We start from the raw sequence: 24,155 nt of genomic DNA on the forward strand, positions 1-24,155 counted from the left end.
TCAATCTTTGTAATACTTCCCTGCCATATTTGATGACTGTTTTAACTGTTTGGTGGCCACCTTTAGTGTGTCTGCAGACAGGGTATCTTAAAAGGATTTTGTGCAAGTTGAGACTTGGAATTCTCACTCAAATTTGGCACTTAAGACAGAGTCTGCTGTGAGCATCTTGGTGCTGGAGTTGAACCAGAGTGGCAATGAGCTCCTTTTCCTTGCCAAATTTCTTCTCTGGTAACAAAAACCCCCTTGCTGAAGGGGAATTTTGAAGCACAGAGGGAAGGATGGGTGAAGAACATGTGAAGGGAGCACTGAGCATTCCTGGCTTGTTTTCCAGCAAGTCCCAGTCCCTCCTATTTACCGGGTCACCCTTACAGATAATGTTCCCCCATGCTTGGCTCACTGACAGTAGAAATAAGTAAATAAATCAGAGTAGAGAGGCAAGACCATGAACTGACAGTGGGTTGATTTGTCATTTCAAATCTCCCGAAAACAAAAAAGTACCTGTGTTTCTGTGTCAAAACTATTATCAAATCTATCTGAAATTATAATAATCTCTGACAGTTAAACAACATCACGGGTTATAAAAAGCATCAGGATAAGTTCCTTTTCTCAGTTTTTGTTTGTGATGGGGGAGCAACAAATGCCCTTTTTCCTCAAGTGGTGCTTAGTGCTGGTGCTGCACAGCCAGGGATGAGGGGACGTTTTCAAACTGGAGGGCAGAGCCCTGTGCTGTCAGCTGGAGTTGAGATCCTTTCGGGGCAGCAACAGGAGAGGATTTGTTTGTTCCTACTTCAGAGTTTTCTGCAGAAAATAATGAGAACCCTAGAGTCTGTCCTGAAATGAAAAAATCCTTTGCTTCTGTAGAAAAGTGAACAACTATTTAGAAAAGGAAAAGGGGGGAGGAAGAGGGATTAGCATGGAGGCTATAACTGTGTTACCTGAAAAGCACCAGCCAGTCATGGGGTATTCTGAAAATGGCCGTGATCAAATCTACTTTAATTCTTTCACAGTGGGTTAGATATTATAATTCTGGCATTTATTTGAGTAAAATATATTTCAAATAAAATTGCTCCGGCACCTTCTGCTGTACAGAACAGAGCAGTGTTGGGGCATCTGTAATACCAGAGTTCTGACATTTTGTGATGGTATTGTTTTTTTGCAGTGGATTATATAAGAAATAATTAGAGAGTTTATTCATTGACTCTCTAGAGCAAGGCATCTCCTTTGATATTTGTCCCAAAGGCAGGTATCAAGCTGCTCTTCAGGAGCAGATGTCCCCACTGGGCTCCGGTGGGCTGAGCAGTGCTTGTCCCCAGTCACAGCCATGGGCGTGTAGAGGCTGCTGGCAGCTCTGGGCTGTGCCAGTGACTTGGTGTCCCTGCACTGGGGCTGCTGCTCTGTCCCCCTGCCCAGGACAGCTCCACAGGGCCACAGCAGCCCTGCAGGTGCTGAGGTGTCAGCGTCTGCCTTGAGTGCATAATCTGTGTGTGATGAGCATGTTCTTTGGCACGGCTCCGGCAGCAGAGGAGAAGCATGCCAAGGAGTGATAAGCAGTGCCATCTAGGGTTGAGCCTGGCCAGGATCTCATCCTCAGAGCCCTGGCTAAGCACTCAGCTGCAGCCCAGCGCTGGAAGGGTTCCAAGGGCAGAGTGTGTCATTACTCACACAGAAATATGGTTTTCTTTAGATGATAATATGTATTTTAAAAGTACTGAACAGCACGGCCTGAGTCTTAGAACTTTTAATCCTCATGTTATGTCCAAAATACATACCTGTGCCAGGGAGACTTAAGGTTGTTTTTGCTGGGTCTGTGATGTTACGTGAAGTCTGGGATGTTCCATGGTGTGTAGGGAGGGGATGAAGCATTTGGGCTGTTATTTAGAACCTTCTGGCTGCCTCATGTGGGAGAACTTCTGCTTGAGGAAGTTACTGCATATGTTTGAAGAGGAATAATGGAGTTTGATCATATGGTTGAGCAGACCTACCCACGCCAGATGAGTTGCCCAGAAGTCACTGGGTATCCTGTCTGGGTCTTGATGGCACTGCAAACCTTATCTTTCACAGAGTTGGGATTGGAATTAAAAATTTCATCTTTTCCATGGGGCAACGTGTTTGAAGTTCTGAGCAGCAGTCCTCTGACAGCACATTCATGTTTATGCCATGCATCTCCATTCCTTCTGCTTTACAGCTGAGGCATTCCTTAGGGGCAAAGACTGGAGAAAAGTCAACTCCAGAACTGACCCAGAAGGAAAAAAAAAATTGTTTTACAGATTTCTCTGAGGTTTGTGTGTAGCTTTGGGGGAACTCATTAAACTTGACAGCAGATGCTCTGGTCTTGTCAGCACCATCCAGCAAGGCCCTGTGGTTTCGGCTTTGGATTGCAGTTTTCCACAAACACCCACATTATTTTAGGGTAAGGAACTGAAGAAGGTGCCAACGTTGAAGTTCTGTCCTATCCTTCTGCACCCAAACTGCCCAGTCTGGGGCCCACACTGCAGTTATGGGGCTTGCTGGGGGCACTTAAGCACAGCCTTTGCACAAAGCCATGGAGAGCAAACCAAGCCCCAGCCCTGGGTGCCTCTAATCCCCCGTCTGTCCCTGTGCCCTTGGCACACACAAAGTGCTGCCTTTCTTCAGGCAAACTCAGGAGCCAGTTCCCAGCTGCTGGGGGTGCCTGTGGCCAGGGTTAGGTTTGCATTTATTTTCAGCAGTGTTTAAGTTCAAATGACTAACTTACTACAGCAAAATCATACTTTAGTGGACAGAAACATCTTACTTCCCAAAGTGCTGAGCAGTCTGTGCCACCTTCTGTTGCCAAATTATAGCAGGATGTACAGTAGTCTGTGGATTTTATTTTTTTCTTCAACTGGGGGGTTTTCCTGGGTGAAAAACCCTCCCTATGGTGAAGGAATGTGAGGAGAGGGGCTGGAGAGATGGAGCCACATCTGTCAACTGCAGCTTGTGCTCAGCAGTTCTTGTGAATTCTGTGGGCTTGAAGGGCCCCTTCTGACCCATGTACCCAACCTTTGTTCAACTTTCAGTTCATCTTGAAAATTATTCATTTTCCAAGGAATTCACTTGCCTTTTGGTTGTGTGCTTTAGCCAGGGGGGTTGACAGTAAGCTCAAGCTGCTTAAAAGGTAGTTATTTTAGAGATGCCCTCCACCCCACCCCAAAGCAGCAAGCGTGGTTTGCCTTGGCATTTCAGATCCCTGCTTCTTCCTGTTGGAGTTTCTCTATTTGCTAGCTTCAGGCTTGCTGATTTCCTTATTTATTTAAATTGTTTTAACCCTTCATTTTTGTTCATTTTTGTTTTCCTCTGAAAAGAACTGGTATAAACTTCTCTGTGTTCTTTCTTGGCTCTCCTGATCAAATGACTAAAGGCTGGAGTGGGAAGAATGTCTGGCCTTCAAGTCTGTGATCTGCTGATTCATAGATAAATATCCTATAAAATACATAGTTGAGCTGCCCTAAGTTTAGGGCTGAATATTCTTTCATGATCTGCTTGGGAAAGCAGCCACAACTTGACTCAGACTTTCCAGTTCAGTATGTCTTGGTTCCAGTATGATTAAGTTCATCAGCCTGACTTAAAGTGAAGTCCTGGTTCTTGCTCCTGTGTGCTGAACTCATCCAAGTGCTCTTACAGTGTTTGGAGAGCCAGGTGAGCCAGCCTTGATATCCCCCTTGCAAAGCTGCATCATTGTAGGCCTCAAATAGAAATATTTGTGATCCTGGAGCATTTGAAACTCATCCTTGCAGGGGCCCAACTAAACAAATTAGGCCTGGATTCAAAGTATTAAAAAGAAAAATCTATTTATCAAACTCTTTAAGAGTATGGGCAGAGAAAAGGCCAAAAGCTCTTTTCCCCCCTTTTTTTCCCTGCCCTGAAAAGGGAAGTTCAGAGAGGAACTGGTCTGTGTAAGTGTTTAGTTTTCTGTGGTGAAGAAAATAAATGTTTTTGTAAAATTTGCACTTGTGGGGAAAGAGAGAATAGGGAATAATGAAGATGAGTGCTGAACACATTGAAACGTAGTCCCTACGTGGTTTTCTGTGGAAAAAAAATAATTATGTAGCAAAATAAATTATGTACAGTCTGAGAAGCACTTGTTTTCTTTCTTGATCTTGTTAAAGCATTTCTTAACACAATGGCTTTTTTTCTCAAGTATTAGCATTAATTACTGAAAATGTTAATAGGTTTTGTGGATTGTACAAGTGGGAAGACTAGAAACAACCTGATATTTCAAAAGAAAATAATATTCCATCCTCTAGATTCAAAGATAATTCAGGAAAGTAATAAAAGCTTGTGAAATCATACGGAAGAAAGCTTTATGTCACTTCACTCCTTCATCAGATAGAAAGCAAATACCTCATTTCATTGGCCAAAACTCTGTGTCTTGGAAATGACCCTGCAGTTTTTTATTTTGCAAGTCCCTGACTTTCATACATTTCAGTGGTCTCTTCCCTTCCCCTCCTGGAGCAGAAATCTCACACCCTGCAAGTCTCGGGGCATTCTGGCACTCGGGGCTGCTGCTTCCTGCAGTCAGCGTGCACCAACCATCACTCTGTAAATCACACACTGCAGGGCTTCATTAAAAATTTGGAGAACCATCTTATGACTGGGCTGATGATCTCATTTTATCCATACATGGTACTTATTAAATAAATACCTTTGAAGCATAGGAAACCGTCTGGGAACCAACTTGTGTTTCTTGCTCTGCTCTGTTATCTTAATTTGATTGGTAGGACAGAAGTCCTGAAAATATTTTCTAAGGGAAATATACATTGGAAATAAAGCTGTGCTATTCTTAGCTCTCTTTGCATACTTCCTACTTTTTTTTTTTTACTTCCCCCCCCCCCCCCCCCTTGTGACTTTGCTGTTCTTCAGTTGCTTTAACTTTGTATTTGCCCTGATTTGCCCCGAGGGGAGGATTCGGTGGAGTCCTGAGCACGTTTCAGACCTGACTCCAAGGCAACAGGAGGTTTTCCAAGAACTAATTCTGGCTGTTTCTATGAGAATCCTTGTCAGCACATTTTTTGCTGTAATGAAACGGTGAATAAACCTGAGTATTTTTGGTAACAGTGGTACACCACACCTCTAGGAGCCTCTCCTTTGAGGATGGGTGCACTTGGAGACTCGGGAATTGCACATCTAGTGCATGTTTGTGCTTCAGTTATGAGGAAGTGTTTGTGCCAACAGGCTGGGACAGAAGCTCTCGGGAGTGAGCTCTTATTGTTTCACCAGGAAAAATGCTCAGCCTCTCACCTTCTGTGGCTGTTAACTGGTTAGCTGGAAGTCAGAGCCGTGAAACCTGGCTGAGGGCATCATCTCCTTCAGTTTGGTCTTCTTTGGAGGCATCCAAAGGAAAGATCCTGCCATTGGGAGGAATCTCCAGCATGATGCTTGATTTCCTGCCTGAGAAGGGCCTGTCACCCATCCTGTGTCTTTGTCCTAGCAGACCATTGGGGCTCCCCACAGATGGAGTTCCCCCATCATGACCTCTCAGTGCTGTACCAACTTTGCAATGAAAATGCCCCTTCTGAGCATCCCAAAGAATGATTCTGGCAGTTCCTCCCTAATTCAGACCCTCCCAATTCGGACTCTTTGCTTTAGCAGAGTGTTGCCTGCAGTATGCAATGAGCTCTTAGTTGCCAGGCCTTGTAGAAGGCTTCTGTGTTAGGAAGGTCAACAAATGCTTTGCAAGAGGATGTAGCTACTCACCTGAGCCTTAGTTTTTACATCTTGGTGTTACCTCTGCAAAGCCAGCCTCTGTATTTGATAGAGGGAGCAGCAGCTGGAAAACTCCTGATGAAGAGAAGGAGGAACCAACCACCCAGCATTTAGCCCAGCATTGCTGCACATTGTGTTCTGGACTTCCCAAATTGGATTGAACGTTTTGATTGAAAAGATTGTCAGCACTATGCAAATGAGAGGGAGAAGTGAAAGTGCATCTCGTGCAAGTAATTCCTATGTAGATAATTTGCCATAAAAATTTATATTGCAGTCCTTAAAACCTTCAGAGATTTATTCTGTCTAGGGAAAGGTGATTTATATGGTATTAAAACACTTTTTATGTTCCAGTCCTTTAGATTTAATGTTTATTGCCTATAAAAATGAAATCTTCCTGTGGATATTTAAAAGTTTTGGTACTGTGTGAAATATATATTCAGCTTAGAATCTGAAATGCTTTAGAGATGCAGTAAATAAGTGATGGAGTGTTACCTCAGGTTCACCAGCCTCGGCAGTCCAGCCTTACTCCAGGGCTGAATCCATTATGTAGGTGGCATTCTGCTTACCTTAGACATATGGTAAAGGAGAGCATGTAATGACAGAAGTAATGTGTAATTTTGTCATTCTGTTTTGGCTGAGTATTTAGGGCACTTTGTATATTTGGTTTTTTTGACGGATGTGTGTAGTCAGTATTAAAATGCAGCAGTAGTTTTATTCCTTACCCACAAAGGGCTGGATTAAAGCACAACATTAAGGCACGCTGCAGGAGTGTCAAAAGAAGGAAAAGCATTCTGCATCATTTCTCTAAATATCTCCTACCTATGGTAATGGGGGAGCAGGGCAGGCAGTGCAGGGCTGCTGCAGTCCCTGTGGATAGATGGGCAAGGAGGAGTCTATTTCTCATCTAATTGTTGGTGATTTTTGCTCTCCCTATTACTGCTTGGGCAGACACAGAAGAAACTGTACTGCTTTGAAAGCATAATTCCCAACCTCACCATGTAGGTCCCTCTCCCCTTTTATCATGGACAATTTTCTAGAGCATAATCTATCTGTCAAGAAATGTATCAAATACAAAGCATGAAGGATGGAGCAGCAGATCAAGTGAGGCTTTACACAAAAATAGGAAAGTGTGTGTAGGAGGTTGTTTTGCCTTGTAGCTTCTGTAATGGTGGTGCCCTGAAGAAGTAACTGAGGTAACACGCTTTGCTTCTTCCCAAACATTTCCCAGCGTTTCAGGGTCCATCCCACAGCAAACCTGTGCCAGTTCAGCCCTAAACAGTGTCCTGCTGAGTGCTGAGGGAGATTGAGGAAAGGCTGTCAGGTCCTTTGGGGATTTTTCATCTGCAGCTGCAGGTGGATGGCTGCACGTGGAACACAAAGATTAAAGATTGATTTACAGTCAGGTAACTCATACACCCAGAGATGATGTGTGGAATAGTGCTGAGGGCTCACCAGCAGTGCTTCCTTTGCAGGGGTACATCAAACAGCAGCCAGCAATCCCTTCCCAAACTGCTGTTTTCTAGCAGGAATCTAACATTCCTGTGGCTGCCTGGCCAGATTCCCCTGGAGCCCCAAGCCCTGGTCCCCAGCGTTCTCACACCTCTGCCTCCTCCCCGTGTGGGAAGAGATGGGATGCAACTGGGATGTCGCAACGCCAGGCAGCCAAGGGGATGGCACCAGTTCAAGAGGAACTCTGGTGAAACTTCCCAGGGCTGTAACTGTCTGTGCCCTGGCACGTGAAAGCCAAGGCAGCATTGGAGTAGCAGTAAAAGTCAGGGATGTAAATGCAGCACTTGATGCTGCATGTTCAGCAAAGGTGTTTTGTTTGGTGTTTAGAGGCGAAGCCAACTAGGTATCCTCAGGCCTGAGTGGGTAAGGCAGCTCTCAGACTGGAACAGACAACAAAACATACCAAAGAAGTATCAGAATAAAACCTTTATTTAAAAAAAATACAAACAACCAACCTCCCACCAAAACTTAACACACCCCTCCACTCCATTTTTATTCTGGTCTGCAGAAGAGCTTTGGGAAGCCAGGATTGTATTCTAAATGTGTTTTTCTGGGTGTTGTGAAAGAAGTGCTTATAGGCTTGAGAAATATGATTTTGTGAAAGAAGTGCTTATAGGGTTGAGAAATATGATTTTGCTAAATTTAAGAGAAAAACAGTAGCTGAAAAAGTACTCAGGCATTAGCTGGTGGTTGGTGGTCTTGGCTCCCTCATTGTCCAGGTTTACATCCCTAATGTGAGTGACCACTGCATTTCTCTTTCTCTTCCCCCAGTGCTGGTTCTGTGCATCCAGAGAATTTTCTGCAAGGGGTACTCAGTGATCTGCTTTGGATGCCCGTCCATAATGCAAAAATTAAACTCTCACATTTTTTGAGTACTGAAATCTGAAAAGCCTTTAGAGGTTTTAGGCAGATGTCTACGGATGTCTTTGTGTAGAAAAAAAATTACTGTTTTAGTTAGATTATCCTTTGTACCTATCACCCAAATACACTGCCAAAACCCAGCTCTGGTGGTCTGATAATTCCATGGTTTTGTGGAGTTTCATATTTGTTCACTTGCTGCTTCTGCAATAACCTTAGTAGCTACATGTACACCCAGAAATGAGTTATCTTTTAAATACATACATGTTCTTTAGCTACATCTTTTTTTCCTCTTTTCCTAATCATGAAGGATCTAAACTGAGCAAGAAAGAAAATCAGTTTCAAAGTGAAACCTCTATTGTTTGATATAATGTGCAGCATGTTGTGTCATCTCAAAAAAGGCATTTTTGGATCAGTTTCATACTGTCAGGCCTGGGGCTTTATAGTGTTCCATCGGTTTTCTCAGCAGAAGTGTTTGCTGGCATTTGGATGAGGGTGTCCAACCTCTTGTCTGCATGTATGAAAGCTAAAATTTGGCTTCTCTTCAAGAGTGTCTAGATAAAGGATGGAGATACTGGAGGCAGTGATTCTGAGAGAGTAGCTCAGAGGTAATCCAGCTATTTATTTGTGGTTTGCTGAAAAAGCACATGGGGATGGAGAATGGCAACAGCAACTTCAGGATGTTCACTAAAAACCTGCAGTCTGTTGCTCTAGGTCACCAAATTCAATGCTGGTTTGGGGTCAAAAATGTGTTTCTGATTAAATATGAAATATAGATAGGAAATTGTTCATGAGGACCTGACTTTTGTTCCTGAAGGGCTTAGATAATCACAGAACAATTTGGGTTAGAAGGGACCTTGAAGATCATCTACTTGGTTTCAGCCACAGCAAAAGGAGGGGAGGTATTTCCATTTTATCAGAAAGTGGTGCTCTTTATTTCAGTTTTTGTACAGGAGAGAGAGATGTGTGTGTATTTATATATACAGACTGAAAATCACTGGATGAGAGCGTGCCTGGAAAAGGCACAAATATAAATGATTTCTTGGTAACGAGATCACTTGTGTCCCTGGTACATCCTCTACCTCCCCAAATTGTCGGGAAGCAAAAATTACTGTATTGGAGATAACTGTATTTGTAGTTTCTTTCTGAGTGTGGGGAGGGAGTGAAGTAATCTGTTCCATCAGCTTGTAAAACTGAGCTAATTAACAGACAATCAGCACTGATTGAGACAGCTGCATTCTTTACTGCGGGATTGTAAACACAGAGTCTTCACAGAATTGTTTTTACTGCCCTAAAGTGCAAGAAATTGAAATTGTATTTGATAGCCAAAATTAAGGACTTTTTAGTGCCAGTGTATCATAGCGAGGTTGACAGTGCCACTGCAGCTAAATCTGTTGTTTTCATTCTAGGGTGATTTGTTACAGTGAATAGTGGCGGAATTCTGTAAATTATCAACAAAGATTTTTAAAAAAATGTGTTTTAGCTGTCCTGTCTACCTTAGTTGTGATCATGGAGCGAGTAGATATTGGCTGTCCATGGCTTGGTGCTCATCCTGGGGGGCATCTACTGATTTGAAATGCCAGATTTGCAGTCTTTAACAACTATTTTATGAATGCTTTCCTTAATACATTGCTTCTGGAAGGTCTTTAAATAATTCCTGATGTACAGTTTTAGGGTATGCTATTAGAAATGCTGGTTTAAAAACAGTCAGTCCATGTTAAAAATACAGAGAATAGTCCTTGTGGCTCTGAACCAGCACCATTATTAGCATAAAGCATGTTAGTTTTTGTTAAATGCAGTTCTGGCTGCTGTCAGCTCCAATCCGGCCTCCTTGTGACTGTACATCAGCTAATTTTACTTCATGAGTCAATTCTGCTATTTTCCTTTTCATGTCACAGAAAATGAGCTTAACTAAGTACTGCAATATGTTGTTGGGAAACACCTAGAAAAGGCATTCTGCATTCCACCGCCTCTGCCTCTTGATTTCAGTTCAGCGTGAAGTGTGGTTGGTGTTTATTTATGCTGGACTGTAATCATCCAGATTAAACATAAAAACCTGTAAAAAAATCTCTGAAAGGCTTCAAAATCTGGTCTTCTCTTTAATTGTCCAAAATATGTCATGTTTGCTGTTGGCATTGAACACCTGATAGACATTTTGCATCGTGTGTTGTCACGCCAGACTGAGTCACTGTTTGGGATTTAGATGAGAAAGGATACTAAGATGCCTAAATGGGACTTTTTAGTAGTAGGAAAAGCCTAAATAAAGAAATGGTTGCTTTCTTGTTTCCTATTTATATCTATCATTTTTAGAAAACATCCACCAGTTGCATTCACAGGCAACTTCTCAAAAAAAAAGCTGTATTTTTCCCATCATGGGAAACTGCCTAAACCTTACAGCAATGCCCAGAAAGTCAACAAACTCAGACCAAGGGAGGAAGCATGTTAGTCAGGAGTCAAGGACCGTTCCCTGGAAACCCTCTGCCAAATACTCTTCCTGCTTAAATTGTTTATCAAACAGCAATTTCATTTGCCAGTAATTTTCTTCTGATCTTGTTTTTGTTACTACTGATTTCTTAACACAAGTTCCCCATCCAGCTTCCTCCTTGTCCCTGTCCTGTGCCCGCTGCTCCGTGGAGCTGTCAAGCAGCTCTTCCACAGGCAGCAACAGCCACCAGTGAAGGAGAAAATCAGAATTTAAATGTGTCTCTGGATCAGCAGTAAAAAGGGAGGTGAAACTGGGCCTGCTAGAAAGGGGGCACTGGATAGCTTTTCCATTATATATTTTATAGGTTTTTCCCTAGTGTACATGCCTGTGGTTAAGGATTTTAAACTTATAACAACAAAAAATGCCAAGTTCTGCCTAGCCCCATCTTTCCAAACCATATTTGTCATGGTAGGATAGTTTATTCATCCATTATCCCATTTCTGCAATGCCCAAAAACATGAGAAGGGAGCAAAACACGAGGTGATTAGTTCAAGTCCATGGTAATTTTTTCCCATCCCTTAAGGAATTACTTTGTTGAAATGTGGTTTTAAAAGTATTTTTAGGTTGCTTTTTCAGTGTGTATTTATATTTTTGTTGGTAAATATTTTATATCCCAATGTTAGGAAACAGCTGAAGTAGCTTTGAGATTGGAAATTGCATTTGTAGACTGAAGGATTATTAAGTGGTGGCTGGGATGGACTCAGTCTGTAATGGTTAACCTTGTTAAAAACTAAAATTAACAACACATTTCATCAAAGAAGAATTGTGAATTTTTGTTCTAGAAGACAGTGTAGTTGGGAGTTGGGCGAAGTTGACTAAAAGCTGAGCAATGAGTTTGTTTTCACTTAGAATAAAACCAAAAAAGCTTGAGTTTATTTTTTTTTTTCAAACAGCAGGTTCCCAGAACTCACACTGAAACACGCCTGTGTGTGTACATATATTATTGATTTATTGGTGGCAACCTGTATAGCAAGTTATAAATCCTGGTCTGTGTTACAGGACGTGTCTCGCTTTAAGCCTGGTCATGCTTCATTTACCAGCACAGCTTAGGCTGGAAAGGGGAGTAACTCAATACTTTAAATGATGTAACAGAGCTTAGTTAGAGTTGAACTTTCTGATATTTAAACCACTCTTTTAAGACTATGTTTTACTTTGATCTGTGGTCAAAAGAATTATTTAATGTAGCTCATGAATGTGATCTTCCTTGGAAGTAAGACATTTGCTGAAGGTGTGTTATTACAAAATGGCAGCGTAATCCTCTTCCACCTGAGCACGGGGCTGCTGCTTTTGGGCTTCAGACAAATGGCAAGAGCAGTGCATTCAGTACTTTGTAATTATTCATCAATTAATTGCCTTTTATTTTATATGTTTTTCCAACTTAAGGGCTGAAACTCATTTTAAAATTGTCTACCAAAAATGTGTTTTGTGGATCATGGGTCCTGTGCTTCTCCTGTCTGGGACCTCCTGGTTTGCTGGGATCAGAAACACCGTGAACGTGTTTTATGGCTCATGGATGCTGTGTGTCTCCTGGCTCCCAGTTTGCTGGGATCAGAGACATGGTTAAGCTCTTGGTTTTCTCTCAGTGTCCTTCTCTATTCCCTGTCACCCGTGTGTGTGGAGGGCTGAGGAGGGGACAGGGGACATTCCTCCTGCCCCGACCAGCCGTGACAGAAGCGGAGGGGATGGGCAGGGCAGCCTGGCCCTGGTGGGACCCAGCGTGCCATGATCTCCACAGAGTGGGTTTTATGTTCTCTGTGGCCACTTCAGCCATGGGGTAATTGGCTGCTGTGGTGTGGTCAGAGCTATGGTCAGTACGGCCGCTGGCCTTGTGGTTTGGTCAGCCTTGGATCAACCAGCGAGATAGGAGGTCAAGCAGATGGACTTTACACTGGGTCTTGCCCAGGCAAGGGCTGTGCAAGCAGCAGTGGGTTTCCTTTGGTTTCCCATCATTTATTTTATTTGGCAGAAGAAGATGCAGTTTGAATCCCCACCACCCTGTAGCTGTCCTGAAAGTCACAAATACTAAGCTGAGGCATTTTTTTGTTTCTTTCACCATGATTAACTAATTCGTATGTGATGAACTTAATTTTATCTGTAGAAAACTGGCGCAGGGCAGTTGAGCAGGTGTTCACAGGGTGGTATTGGGATTTTACTCCATGGCCAGTGGATGGTGGGTGAGCAGATTCCTCCAAGTTGGAGCAGCATTCGCTGCTTCCCACTGTCCCCTTGCTATATCCATCTGAAATCCTACCTTCTGGGAAGACTCACTGCAGCAACACTTAAATTAACTCATTACTTTTTAGCTTTTTCTGTTGTAGCTATTAAAGCAACCGGTTTGAACTTTTGCTTTTAAGTGGAAGAGTGTGAAAATGATGGTGTGGGAAGTGGGTGAAGCTGTAGGCAGTTCCCCAGCGGGACGGGAGCTGCAGCCGGCTGGCTGTGGATGTGCTGTGCTTGCAAAACCAAGGGAGCCCTCTCCCCAGCAAACACTCACTTTTTAGCAAATTTATGTCCTTTCAAAGTGTGATGAACTGCAATGCAAAATCAAGCAGAGTGTTAAGTAACTGGTGGAGTGGGTTTGCTGACAGTTTCTCTGCCGTATATTGAGCCCAAACTGCGGGTCTTTGGGTGAGGTAATGGAAGCTGGTGGTTTCACACTGTGGAGCTTCTGTGGGAGAGCAGCTTGGGAGAAGGCTGGGAAAGGAGCAGGCTGGGAGATGCAGAGAGAAGGGAGTGCTGCTGGGTCTGGTAAAATCCACCCTGCAGCTGGTTTTTAGCTTGCCCAATGCTTCAGGTGAATGGTGCTGCTGTAGGGGTGAGGTGAGGGTGGACCTGTGGGAACAAAGGGATTAGTGACGGTGTGGGGTAGAAACTGAGGAACAGGAGGAGGAGAGAAGCTTTGGGGTGAAGATTGAGGGTGCTGTGAATGAAGCCTGAGCATCATTTCTGGAGAGGAGTCAAAGCACATCACCCACGTGGTGCCACTGTCAGCAGGGCTGGAGACCCTCGGGCCTGGGACTTGTGCAGTCATTCTGCACCTCGGTTTGAGGAGGATGGAAGGAGGGAGTAAATAATGCTGGAAGAAGAAAAACTGCCTTTTGAAACAAATAGGCAATGTTTCGTTGTTTTCTTGAGTGAGAGAAAAAGCTTGTTCAGTACAGACCTTTGGCACTGGATGGTATCCAGTTCTTTGCATTTCCTAAAAAGTTTTGAAATCAAGGTGTAGAAGAAAAGACAGGAGTAATCATCTTGGTTCTGGCTCTGCCAGGCTTTTCCCCTCGCAGTGCATTTGTTGCTGGCGTTGATATTTGTGTGGCTGCTTTCTGCTGATAGTAGCTCCTTTTGAAAAGCCAGTGCTACCTTTCCCCTCTTGCAAGATGGTTTGATAGGCTTTGCCTACATTTGTGGCATGGCTGTTGTTGTGAGCAGACAAAGCCACAACTCCTTATTTTTACATTTTCCTTTTGGGTTTTTATTTAGTAGCCTGCTAATTAGAATGATTTTATTGATGGCTCCATTGGCACCTCTGTTCTTGCTCTCTTTGTTCTATGCAGTGGCCACCACACACGTTGACTCCCTGTCCCAAAAGCATTGCACAGAGCACTAAATTTGTTCCAGTTAAAGCTTGTTTAAAAGCTTACTTGGAGTCAAATTACTTCAGTATGCGGAAATAAAATGCATTTATTGAAATTTTCTAACTAATTCTGCGTGTGAAAGGTACTTGCATCAGTTTGCTGAGTGGCAAAATGCTTCTTAAATGTTTTCATGCTTGTGGGTTTTTACTATTTTTTTTCTTCCTCTGGGAGTGTAAATTACAGGTACTCTGGTCTTCGTTATTTGTTCAGCAGTCACTGTTGAATTGTAAGATGGGATCATGGTTCTTGAGATGCTGTGCTCTTTTTGGGTTGTCTGGTCTTTCCTTTTGCTTGTTTTAGAAAGGGGCTTAACAGCAAGGCTGACACGAACTCTGCTCACAGAATCCTTACAATGTTTTACCTTTCTACACACTTTCAGCTTAGAACTGGGGCTGGCCTTTTACAGTCAAAACAGACATTAATAAAAATTCCCAGTGTCAGCCCTGTGGTTTCTCCCCTAGTCATAATCTAGAGCGTTATCAGGTGAACGTGGCTCTGTTTTTCCAGAGGAACACACCAAGTTTTCAAAGCAGTTTATAATTTCTGAAATATTTCTGAAATACTTTTATAATCGGTACGCTGGCTTCTGGACAGGTGAAAATGATGAGGTTTTGAGATTGAAGGGTGGATTGCCTCATGGAGCAGTTAGGGAAATGTAAAATTTCCCCAAGACAAGTAGGCTGTGTGTGTGCGGAGTTGTGCCAGACGCTTCTGCACTGGTGTCATCCTGGCACTGGGAAATTTTCCTTTAATAGGAAATTAAAAATTGCAAAAAGCTACATTGAGAGCTTTGATAGATCTGACAAATGCAATCCTGTGAGAGGATGAAAACAGAAATGAGACTTCTGAAAACTCCTTTCAGTAGCAGATTATCAGTAGACTGGGGAACTGATTGAACTGGTGATAAAGGGAAATACCTTAAATACACAGAAACAGGATTTCAGGGGAAGTGGTTAATGCTGCATTTACTGGTAGAAAATTCCTAATCTACATGAAGTTGTGGTTTGTGTCGGTCCTTGTAATAAGTAAAATGAGGTTTATGGTGAATCACAGAATCATTAAGGTTGGAAAAGACCTCTGAAATCATCAAGGCCAAGCTGTGACTGATCTCCACCTTGCCAACTAAGCCAGAGCACTGAGGGCCACGTCCAGTTGTTTCTTGAACTCTTCCAGGGATGGGGACTCCACCACCTCCCTGGGCAGCCCATTCCAATGGTTGACCACCTTTTCCACGAAAAAATTCTTCCTGCTGCCCTCTTAATCTCTGCAGTCACACTTAAAGCTTTCAAAGGCACAGCCTAGGCTTTGCATCCATGTTTAGAAGCCTACCAGGAAATAATCTGAGTTTGTCTTAAAGTTGTGATACGTGTTTGTTGCTCCAGTGTAGGAGTTTTATGGTAAATGCAGCAAGGATTAAACATTTAGATGTGGGAGAATTACAGTAGTTTGGGATACGGTCACAGTACTTGCAGATAGTTATTACAAGTTTTTGTAACTTCTTCCATGTGAGCCATGGGAATACTGGTTCGAAGGAGAGACTGAGGACTAATTATGGTTGTTGGAGCAGCTTTTGGGGGAATTGGGATGCTGAAGTGTGGTGGTTTCTTTGGTTGTGAAGTGCCCATGGCAGAGCAGTGGCCAGTAACTGTTAGAAGTGGGCAAGGGAACAGAAACTTCATTAATATCCAAGAAAGTTCAATTTCTTTCTGAAACTATTTTCATAAGTGAGTAATTTTTAGGACTCAACTTTGAGAGCAGCCACCCAGCAGCTCCCAGGTCTCAGGAATGGAAGGGCTGACTTGAATCTTCTTGTTGTGGAAAGGGAAGGACTTGTTGTGCTGAACTGGTCAGTGGTGCAGACCTGCTGCCGGGTGATTATCAAGGAATGCATCTGGTAGGCAAAGACATGTCAGCCATAAAGGAAAACAACCTTGAAACTCGCCTGCAGTGAGCCCGGAGTTTCGTAATTACTTGGGGTCAACCTAATTGCAGGCTGGTGCCAAAAAGGGGGATTCCACAGCCCCCTCACTCCAGCTGTGTTTTCCCACTCCCTGTTGTAATGGTGCAATTCCTTGTGGGCACAGCTGGGCCCTGAACAGGGAGCTGATTCAATGCAGCAGAAATTAAGAGGGGAAGGATGGGATGTTTTCAGCAGGCTGGCTCTGCTCTGGTGGATCTCATGCAGCCATATCACCATGGGGTGACAGACAGGATGAACAGAGAGTCTAACAGGGTTTGGAAGTACCTGTGTTAAGAGAACATAAATTCACTCCAAGGTGATTGTTGTTACATTGGATAGTGGATTGACCCTCCTAGTTTTAGATTTTTTATTTCTATACTACCTAAAAGAAAGCCTTTAATGTTTGTTTTCTGGGGACTGCTTCTAATGACTCCCACACTTAGGAGCACAAGACTTTCTTGTCTCCTCTCCTCCCACTGCCTTCCTCCCACCCCCAGTAAATTTGTTGAAATGGGTCAAAGTAGAAACCCTGGAGAGAGTTCTTTAGTTATCTCTGAACTGCCCTAAATCAATGGGACTTTGGGGCAGGGGGAGGGATAATGGTCTTATTTGTTCTCTCTCAAGATGTGCTCCAAGCAGTGACTCCCTTTCTGTAGGGCTGATTGAATGGTGGCTATTTTGGGCCAGAAAGTTCATTAGCCAGTATTGAATCAGTGGAACTAAAGCTTCCAGGCTTTGAATCCTTTCCACAGCCAGGTCACCGCTGCAACACCTTTGAGCCCTGGTTTTTGTTTGCTTTTCCTTGGAACCCTTTTGATTTCAAAGGTGTGAAGGATGATACTGAGACATGGGCTCCTATTTTTGACTCTCCAAGACACTTCTCTCTGTGCAGAATTACATCTCCTTTTACTTGCTACCTACTTAGAGGGTGATTGCAAGGCTTGGGAAGGTGTTTACCTCTGAGTGTTACACAGTACTCAGGTTTGAAATGTTGAAGTTACTACTATTTACTCCTTAAAATGAGCTTGCTTGCAGAAATAATGCATTGGCCACATTGATTTTTTTAAACAAATTGGGCTATTTCTTGAGATTAAATCACAAAAGTATGAAAAATCTGCCATTAGTGCATCTGGATTGTAATCCTGTATCTATTATTAGGTTTAAGTAAATGAAACTTGCATTGTACATGGTTCAAATCAAGTAAGGAAGAAAAGATTAGTGATTTTCCAAACAGTTTTGAATGGGTCTTATTAACTATGACATGGCTTGCAGATTTAATATCTTATTTTGTATCAGATCATGGGGTTAGATCATGGGGTTCCTCAGCTGGAATTGCATCTTACACTCTCAGTTGCTCATCAGTGCAATATCTGGAGCTCGTGGGCTCCAGCCCCCAGAGTCAGACAGCTCGGTGCAGGGGTGTGCTGGCAGCTCTCCTTGGCAACGTCTGTGCCTGATATGTCACAGAAGGAAATGTTTTGTGGTGAGGAATTATCAGACCTGTCCCAAAAGGAATTCAGAAGGTAATGGGAAGGCGCCCGGCGTAAGCGCGCCGTGGCACCGGTATGAATCAAGCAGTGAGGGTGAGAAAGTTCTTTGTCATTTGCTACCTGACTCTTCATTGTAGCACAAAATAGGAAATTTTACTTCTTTTTTTAATCAGCTCTTTTTCTTTCTTGTCTCTAAACTTGCAAGCACAGGTCTTTAAAAGCCTTTCTTTTCCATAGGTCAGGTTCCTTGCTAGCACTCGATATCGGAAACCAAAGCACTTGGTTCTTTGCTCGACTGAAATTCCCTTCTTACTTCACGATTTGTGTTTTCTTTGCTTGGCTCTAAATGTGTGCTTCCTTTTTAAATATAGTTTTCCAAGTTTCTGGCCGTACCAGATTGTTTATATTTTTTAAAAGCCTTCTGCTTAGCCGTTATATTGCTCTTTATAGTTCTGCTTAACCACATTGGTTTCTGTTGCTCTTTTTTCTTGCATAAACTTAGCTGGGATGAATTTCAAATGTGGTTTATCCAACTGTTAAGTATTTCCCACTTTTCTGCAATAGGTTTCACATATGTTACAGAATTCCAAACCAAGATCTGGTGGACATATTCCTGTTTCTTTACTCAAAGTCAGATGTAGAAGGATTTTTAAGCATTTCAGTGACAATATTTAGGTCACCAGCTCCAGCACGCTGCTTGGCTTCACATCCATTTGTCATACTGAGCTGGTTTCTAAGGATTAGTATAACTATGGTCCATATATTTATTAAAAAAGAAAAAAAAGAATCTTAGTTTTATGTTAATAAACCTAAAGGGGGAAAAAATATTGGTCCTCTTGAGTTGGGAACTACAGAAGGCTTTTTATTTTCCCTCCAGAGGTCAAACTGTGGAGTTACATAAGACTCATGTCCATCCTTCCAGGATTTACCCATTCAAAAATATATCTAAAATGAAGAATTAGGCTTTTTCAGAGTATTTAGACAGTAGTGTCTGTATCTATTGTCAAGTCAGCAACTTGACCTCCTATTTGGGGTCTGGTCTTAGACCTGACAGGAGGTCCCAGGCTTGTGCTTTTGGTCCCTTAGAGGTGGTTGAGTTATGAACAAATTCCAGGAGCGTGGCAAATTTCTGGTGGAGAATACTGGGAGTTTTGCAGGCAGGTTGGAGGCACGTTGGCAGAGGGATGAGTTGAAGGTAGTCTTGCTCTAGCACATCATTCTTCCTTTTCATGAAGAGCCAGGTTTTTCTCCTTTTGTATTAATGAGAGAATAAAATAGTGCCAAATTCCTTTTATGAATTCTTGGTTCTCCCAGTGACTTGGGGAATGATGTCTGTATCTGAATGGATGGGTTTGCCTTTATTTCTTCATGTGCTGTGGAAATGCTGCAGCAGAGGCATAAACTGACACAGAAGATTGAGTATTGTTGGTTTAGGCACTGATAAGTGACCCATTCAGTCTGTTGTGGTGACATTTGGAAGCACAGCACTGAGTGCAGGAACTGGGATGGGGATAACACACTTGGAAGAAGCTGGGAAACAGTGGGACCTGTGCTTTTAGCTCAATAGAAACTGTTGGAAGATACTCTGGTGTTCATCAGGTGCTTAAAAAAAGATATGTTTTGGAGAGGAAATGGAGCTAGCTGCTAATAACCTTGGAGGAATAGATTCCAATAAAAGGAAAATATAATTTTGTATTCAAATAAGGCCAGACTTAAATGGAAAAGAGCACTGCACTGGCAGTATGGAGTTATATACAGCATGTCATAGGAAATTAAGAGTGACTGAAGCATAACCAGTCCAGATTCAGGTATAAGGTTAACCAATATTTGAATTAATAACTTTTTTTAACAGGATAACTCAAATGGGGGAAAACCAATATCTTTAAAAAGCAGGCAGGTGAAAATAAACCTGGTTTGAATATGTCCAGTATCTGTAATCTTGACTGGATTTGGGAATTTATTAGGAGGTGTGTCCTGTGTGCCACTGCTGCTGTCCTGTGTAACTCTGGGGTGGAGCCATGAATAGTTTTGAGAAAAATGGTGATGTTTTGGTTGCAGGATGGAATGCAAAAGGTTGTAGAGAGCTTCATTTGCTGTTATTCGGGAGGACAGCTCTCTGGAAGCTTGGTGCTTTGTTCTGTGCTGCTCAATATTCCCAATAACATGATGTATGTATGAGGGGTTTTTTTGTTTGGTTTTTTTTTCTGTGACAGAGCTCTGACTGTATTTCCCTTTTTTTTTTTTTTTTTTTTGGTTTATGTTTCTTTTTTTTAACAGAGAGAGCTCGATACCACAGCAACGATATTGGCGAACCGGCAAGATGAAAGTGAGCAGTCCAGGAAAAAACTTATTGAGCAAAGTCGTGAGTTCAAGAAAAACACTCCAGAGGTAAGGAGAAAAACTACCCCAGTCTCTTCTGTAGATGGTCTTAGGCAAGTGGAAGTGATGATTTCTTCTTAATGGTTTATTTGTATAGTTTTTTGTATGTATTGCCAGGTCCTTATCTAAACCTGCTTATCTCTGATGTTTTTCTCATCAGGCAGCTTTTGCATTCTGTAAATACTGAAATATGGATTGATGTTTTTAGAGGAAGCATCAACAGCGGCCTTGAAACAGGCTTGCTCTAAATTATATGATAATGTAAAACCTGGAGAATTGCAAAAAAACTCCTTTGCCAATCCAAACTCTCCGAGCACTTGGATGTAGAAAGTGACATTTCGCTGCCTAAATAAATCTATATCAAGGGCATAACTTCAAAGATGCTCATTTTTCCATCAAAAATCAAATTAAGTTTTGCTGTTGATTTCACTGGAAACACAAGGTCAGGGCTGAGCCAAACTCTCCTGGGAGAATGTGCATGGAGCAGCTGTGGGGTAAAACTTGCAGGGACCAATGGGCAAAGCTGGGAAAGGTGAATATTTTGTGTGAGAAGCTGGGAGTGCTTAAACTCTTCCTGTGAGCTTGTGCAGTGTGTCTGTGCACAGGCATGTGCAGTTACCTCAATCCCACAGATAATCCCACTTTGTTGCCTCCTGAAAGCAGAGCAGTGCTTAGGGCTGGCTGGCTCCTCTGTTTGTTTTGTGGATTTGGGTATTTTTTCCCTGCGGATTGCCAGCAATCTGTTCATCCAGGAATGTTGTGGCATTCCAAAGCCAGTTCCAGATAACTGATATGCCAGTACCAGCTCCTTCCAAGCCTCTTCCTGGGAGGGAAGCAGCAGGCAGCTCTCCTAACCTTTATTGCTGCTTCTCCAGTAGCAGATGCTGCTCTGCTTCCTGTGGGTGCAGAGGGAGGGATGCTGACCCAGAGAGGGGAAAGGTGATGTGGGAGCAGGAGTGACTCGTGGGGGAGAGGCAGTGTTGTTTAACCAGTGCCCTGAGGAGACAGAAATCAATTCTTTTTGAAGAAAAAGTAGAATTTGGGGACTGTGGCTTTGAAGGAACAGGGCTTTTTAAAAGGAGTAAAAGAATTTGAAGAGTGAGTTCAGGAGCTATGAGGGGGAGAGTTGATGCACTTTGCAAACTGTTAGGAAGACAAGGAGGAAGGAGAGAAGTGAAAGAATGTGGAGGGTATAGGAAATTGTGCAGAATCCAGAAAATACGTGGAATTCTGGGGCCACATTTTCAATTGTTTGCTGGAAGCTCAAGTTCATACTACAAAACCTAACTTGTTTCCTGCTGCCTTCCTTTTTTTCCTATAAGGAAAATGACAAATTCTTCAGAATGTGGCTGTAGCTGCCAGCTCCCATCTGATGGCATGTTGCAGATTTCAGGAGATTTCTTTAAGCCAGTTTTATTTTTGTGGAGCAGAAAGGGAGCAACAAAACCAAAAAACCCCAAGACACTACACTTTTAAAGTGCATTGGGAGAGCACCTTGGTAACTCAGTGGGAGAGGAATGTACAGAGGCAAATAGATCCTCTTGTAATTACTTTAAGAGATATAGTGGGAAATTATATACAATTAGTCCTTTCCAGTAAGGAGGATACAGAATTTAAATCATTTGATGGGAAGGTTTTAAATATTAGTTTACAAAATACAATTCTGTAGCCTCTATTCTCTTCCAGAATATGTGGGTTTCATTTATTCTGGGACTACATTCAAAATAACACTCTGAACATCCCCAGTGTTTGAGGAAATTGGGGTCTGTGCTAGATTCTACATCCTCTTTTGTCCAGGGACCCCTGTGGAACCACACTCATTTATAAGCTTGCATGGATTTTTTAGGTTCTTTCTTTGCCTTCTCTGCTGTGGTTCTCTTCTGCAGCTTTGTTTCTGAAGAGCAACTTCTTCTTTCTCTGAGAGAGAAAGGCTGAAAATGGGATCAAAGGATTAGAAGAAAGTATCTGAAGTGTAGGAATGGGCAGCTGTAGCCAACTTGAGATGCAGTTTTTGCCCCAGGAGCATGGAGGGAGCTCAGATGTGGAAGCTCTGTCCTGTCCAAGGGATTTGGTGTGGTAGATGTGGGTGTCCAGCTGTCCCTGCTGGAAAACTGCACTGGATTTCCTCCTCACACAGAACTTAAAGCTTGTGCAGTGTGTGCTCACCTTCAGTTGTTTTTTGCACTCCCAAAAAGCAGGGAGGTCTATGAACATTTCTCAAAACTTCACAGTTTTGGGAGACAGCTGGAAATCAGAAGTCAGGATGAGTAACTGCAGCTTTGTCCAGAAGCCTCCCCAGAATGGGAAACATCCTTGGGATGGACAGGGAATGCACAGGGAGCCACTGGCATCTCGAAACTGATACATTTATGTTCCTAAAACATCCACTGTGCTCTTTTTCATAACAAAAGAGTTCTGTGGTAGGAAACCAGCTCAGATGCAGAATGTTCTTCAGATAGATAAATAACCCAGTGTACAGCTCAATTCAGATTTCCACGATCAAGTAACAACTTTCTTGGCATTAAAAAAAGAAACAAACCCACAAAGATGGAATTGTTAAATGTAACAATCTGTTTCAGAATTGTACTTTCCATTTTGTGTTTCACCCTGCTTGCATCCCTGTCAGTGCAGCCTTGGTTTAGGCTGTGCCAGCATCTCTTTTCCTCTGCCCTTGCCAGTCCCACCATAAATCAGGAGACAAGTGTGGATTGCCTTGACTTTCCTATTCATTGCTGCCTCTAGACTTTCCATAATATCTGCTTGAAAGTTATCTCCTGTGCAGCAGAAAAGGATTCAAACAATTACTAAAAAAAGTTGAAGATACTTCTGTTTCTTTTTACTTTAAAAATTGTGACAGATCTATTTGGGTCATTTCTGCCTTCCTTGCAAATTACCAAATTGCTGCAAAAGCAATACAAAGTTTTCATGTTTAGAGGAATGACCCTAGGGCTTTTGGTATTTAAAAATGTTAAAATACTATTTCTGTCTTGGCATACTGGGAGACGACTCTGGGAAGAAGTATCTCATGTTTGGGAACTTAATGTGAACAGAAAATTCCGTGGTGGTTGTGCAGAAACTTCTAGAAAGGGTTCTTAACCTGTTATTGCAAAAATACTCTTTACCTCCTCACACCTTTCAGGAGGTCGTGTCAGACCTGCTGCTCATAGATGTTTTGGAGTATTTTCAGTCTCAATTTGTTTCCCCCTGAGCAGCTACTGTGGAAGGCTGAGACTGGTCAGGAGATTACTTGAAACATCAATTTTACATGACTGTTACTTGGAAGGCATCTCAAAATACATCATGTGAATTGCCAGCCTGCATCAGATGATTATTTTCTTACAGTGACAAATCCTGAACTGTTGTGACCAGCTGAGATATTTTGGGGGTATTTTAACCCCTGTGAAATTCTTGTTTTACCTAATTCTGTCCTCATATGCCAATTCTGGTGTGAATAAGGAAATCTTTGAATGACCAGCTTTCAGAGTTGGGGTTTTTTAGTCTCCAGATAATTTCAGGTGCACAGGTTAATAATTTTTGGCACAAAGTGTTGATAGTTCCTAATGTTGATAACTTTGCTTTTGTTTTTACCCAGATTCTTATTCCAGTAACCACTTTTTGCTTGCCCATTTCTGTTTTAACCATTGAAAAGCTTATCTAATACTTCCACTTTTAAGCCTGTTGAACCTGTAACTCTCCATTGCTTTTTCTCTATGATTTGAGCTGTGGGGGTTGTTGATTACCAGGCTCACCTGAGCCAGGGGTCATTAAAGTGAGCACAAGACAAAAGACCAGCCTGGGAGGCCTGGGTCAGCTGCTCTTGGGAAATGAAATAAGCAACTAATTTTATAATGGGAGATCATGAGCTCTAGAAAATCAGGCAGATGGGAGGTGCCTGCATAAAGGCCAGATTTAGAGACAGGAGCTTGCCCTGTTCCTGTGGCCCCTTGTTTTTATCCTGATGGGTAAAATTGTAAATTGGGTGGGTGACTCCTCACTGTTGTTGCCCTTTGCAGTTTCTGGGTTGTAAATGTATTCAATTGATGAGATTGAGAAAGTCAAGATTACCTTTAAATGCCCAAATTCCCATCTGAATCCTGTAAAGCAGATTAAAGGTT

The 24,155-nt window shown here is 42.5% G+C and overlaps 1 protein-coding gene across 8 annotated transcripts in view; it reads left to right on the plus strand.

Annotated features, from left to right (window-relative positions):
* The window catches only part of CUX1 (cut like homeobox 1), a 271,185-nt gene that overhangs the window by 30,466 nt on the left and 216,564 nt on the right, over positions 1-24,155 (plus strand). For all 8 annotated transcript variants that reach the window (XM_069033261.1, XM_069033258.1, XM_069033259.1 and 5 more), the window contains exon 2: positions 19,939-20,049. In XM_069033261.1, coding sequence (XP_068889362.1) covers positions 19,939-20,049 — 111 coding nt within the window. The remainder of the gene's footprint in view (positions 1-19,938; positions 20,050-24,155) is intronic.

The sequence above is a fragment of the Aphelocoma coerulescens genome, chromosome 19 (genome assembly GCF_041296385.1).
Source record: "Aphelocoma coerulescens isolate FSJ_1873_10779 chromosome 19, UR_Acoe_1.0, whole genome shotgun sequence".
Classification (NCBI taxonomy): Eukaryota; Metazoa; Chordata; class Aves; order Passeriformes; family Corvidae; genus Aphelocoma; species Aphelocoma coerulescens.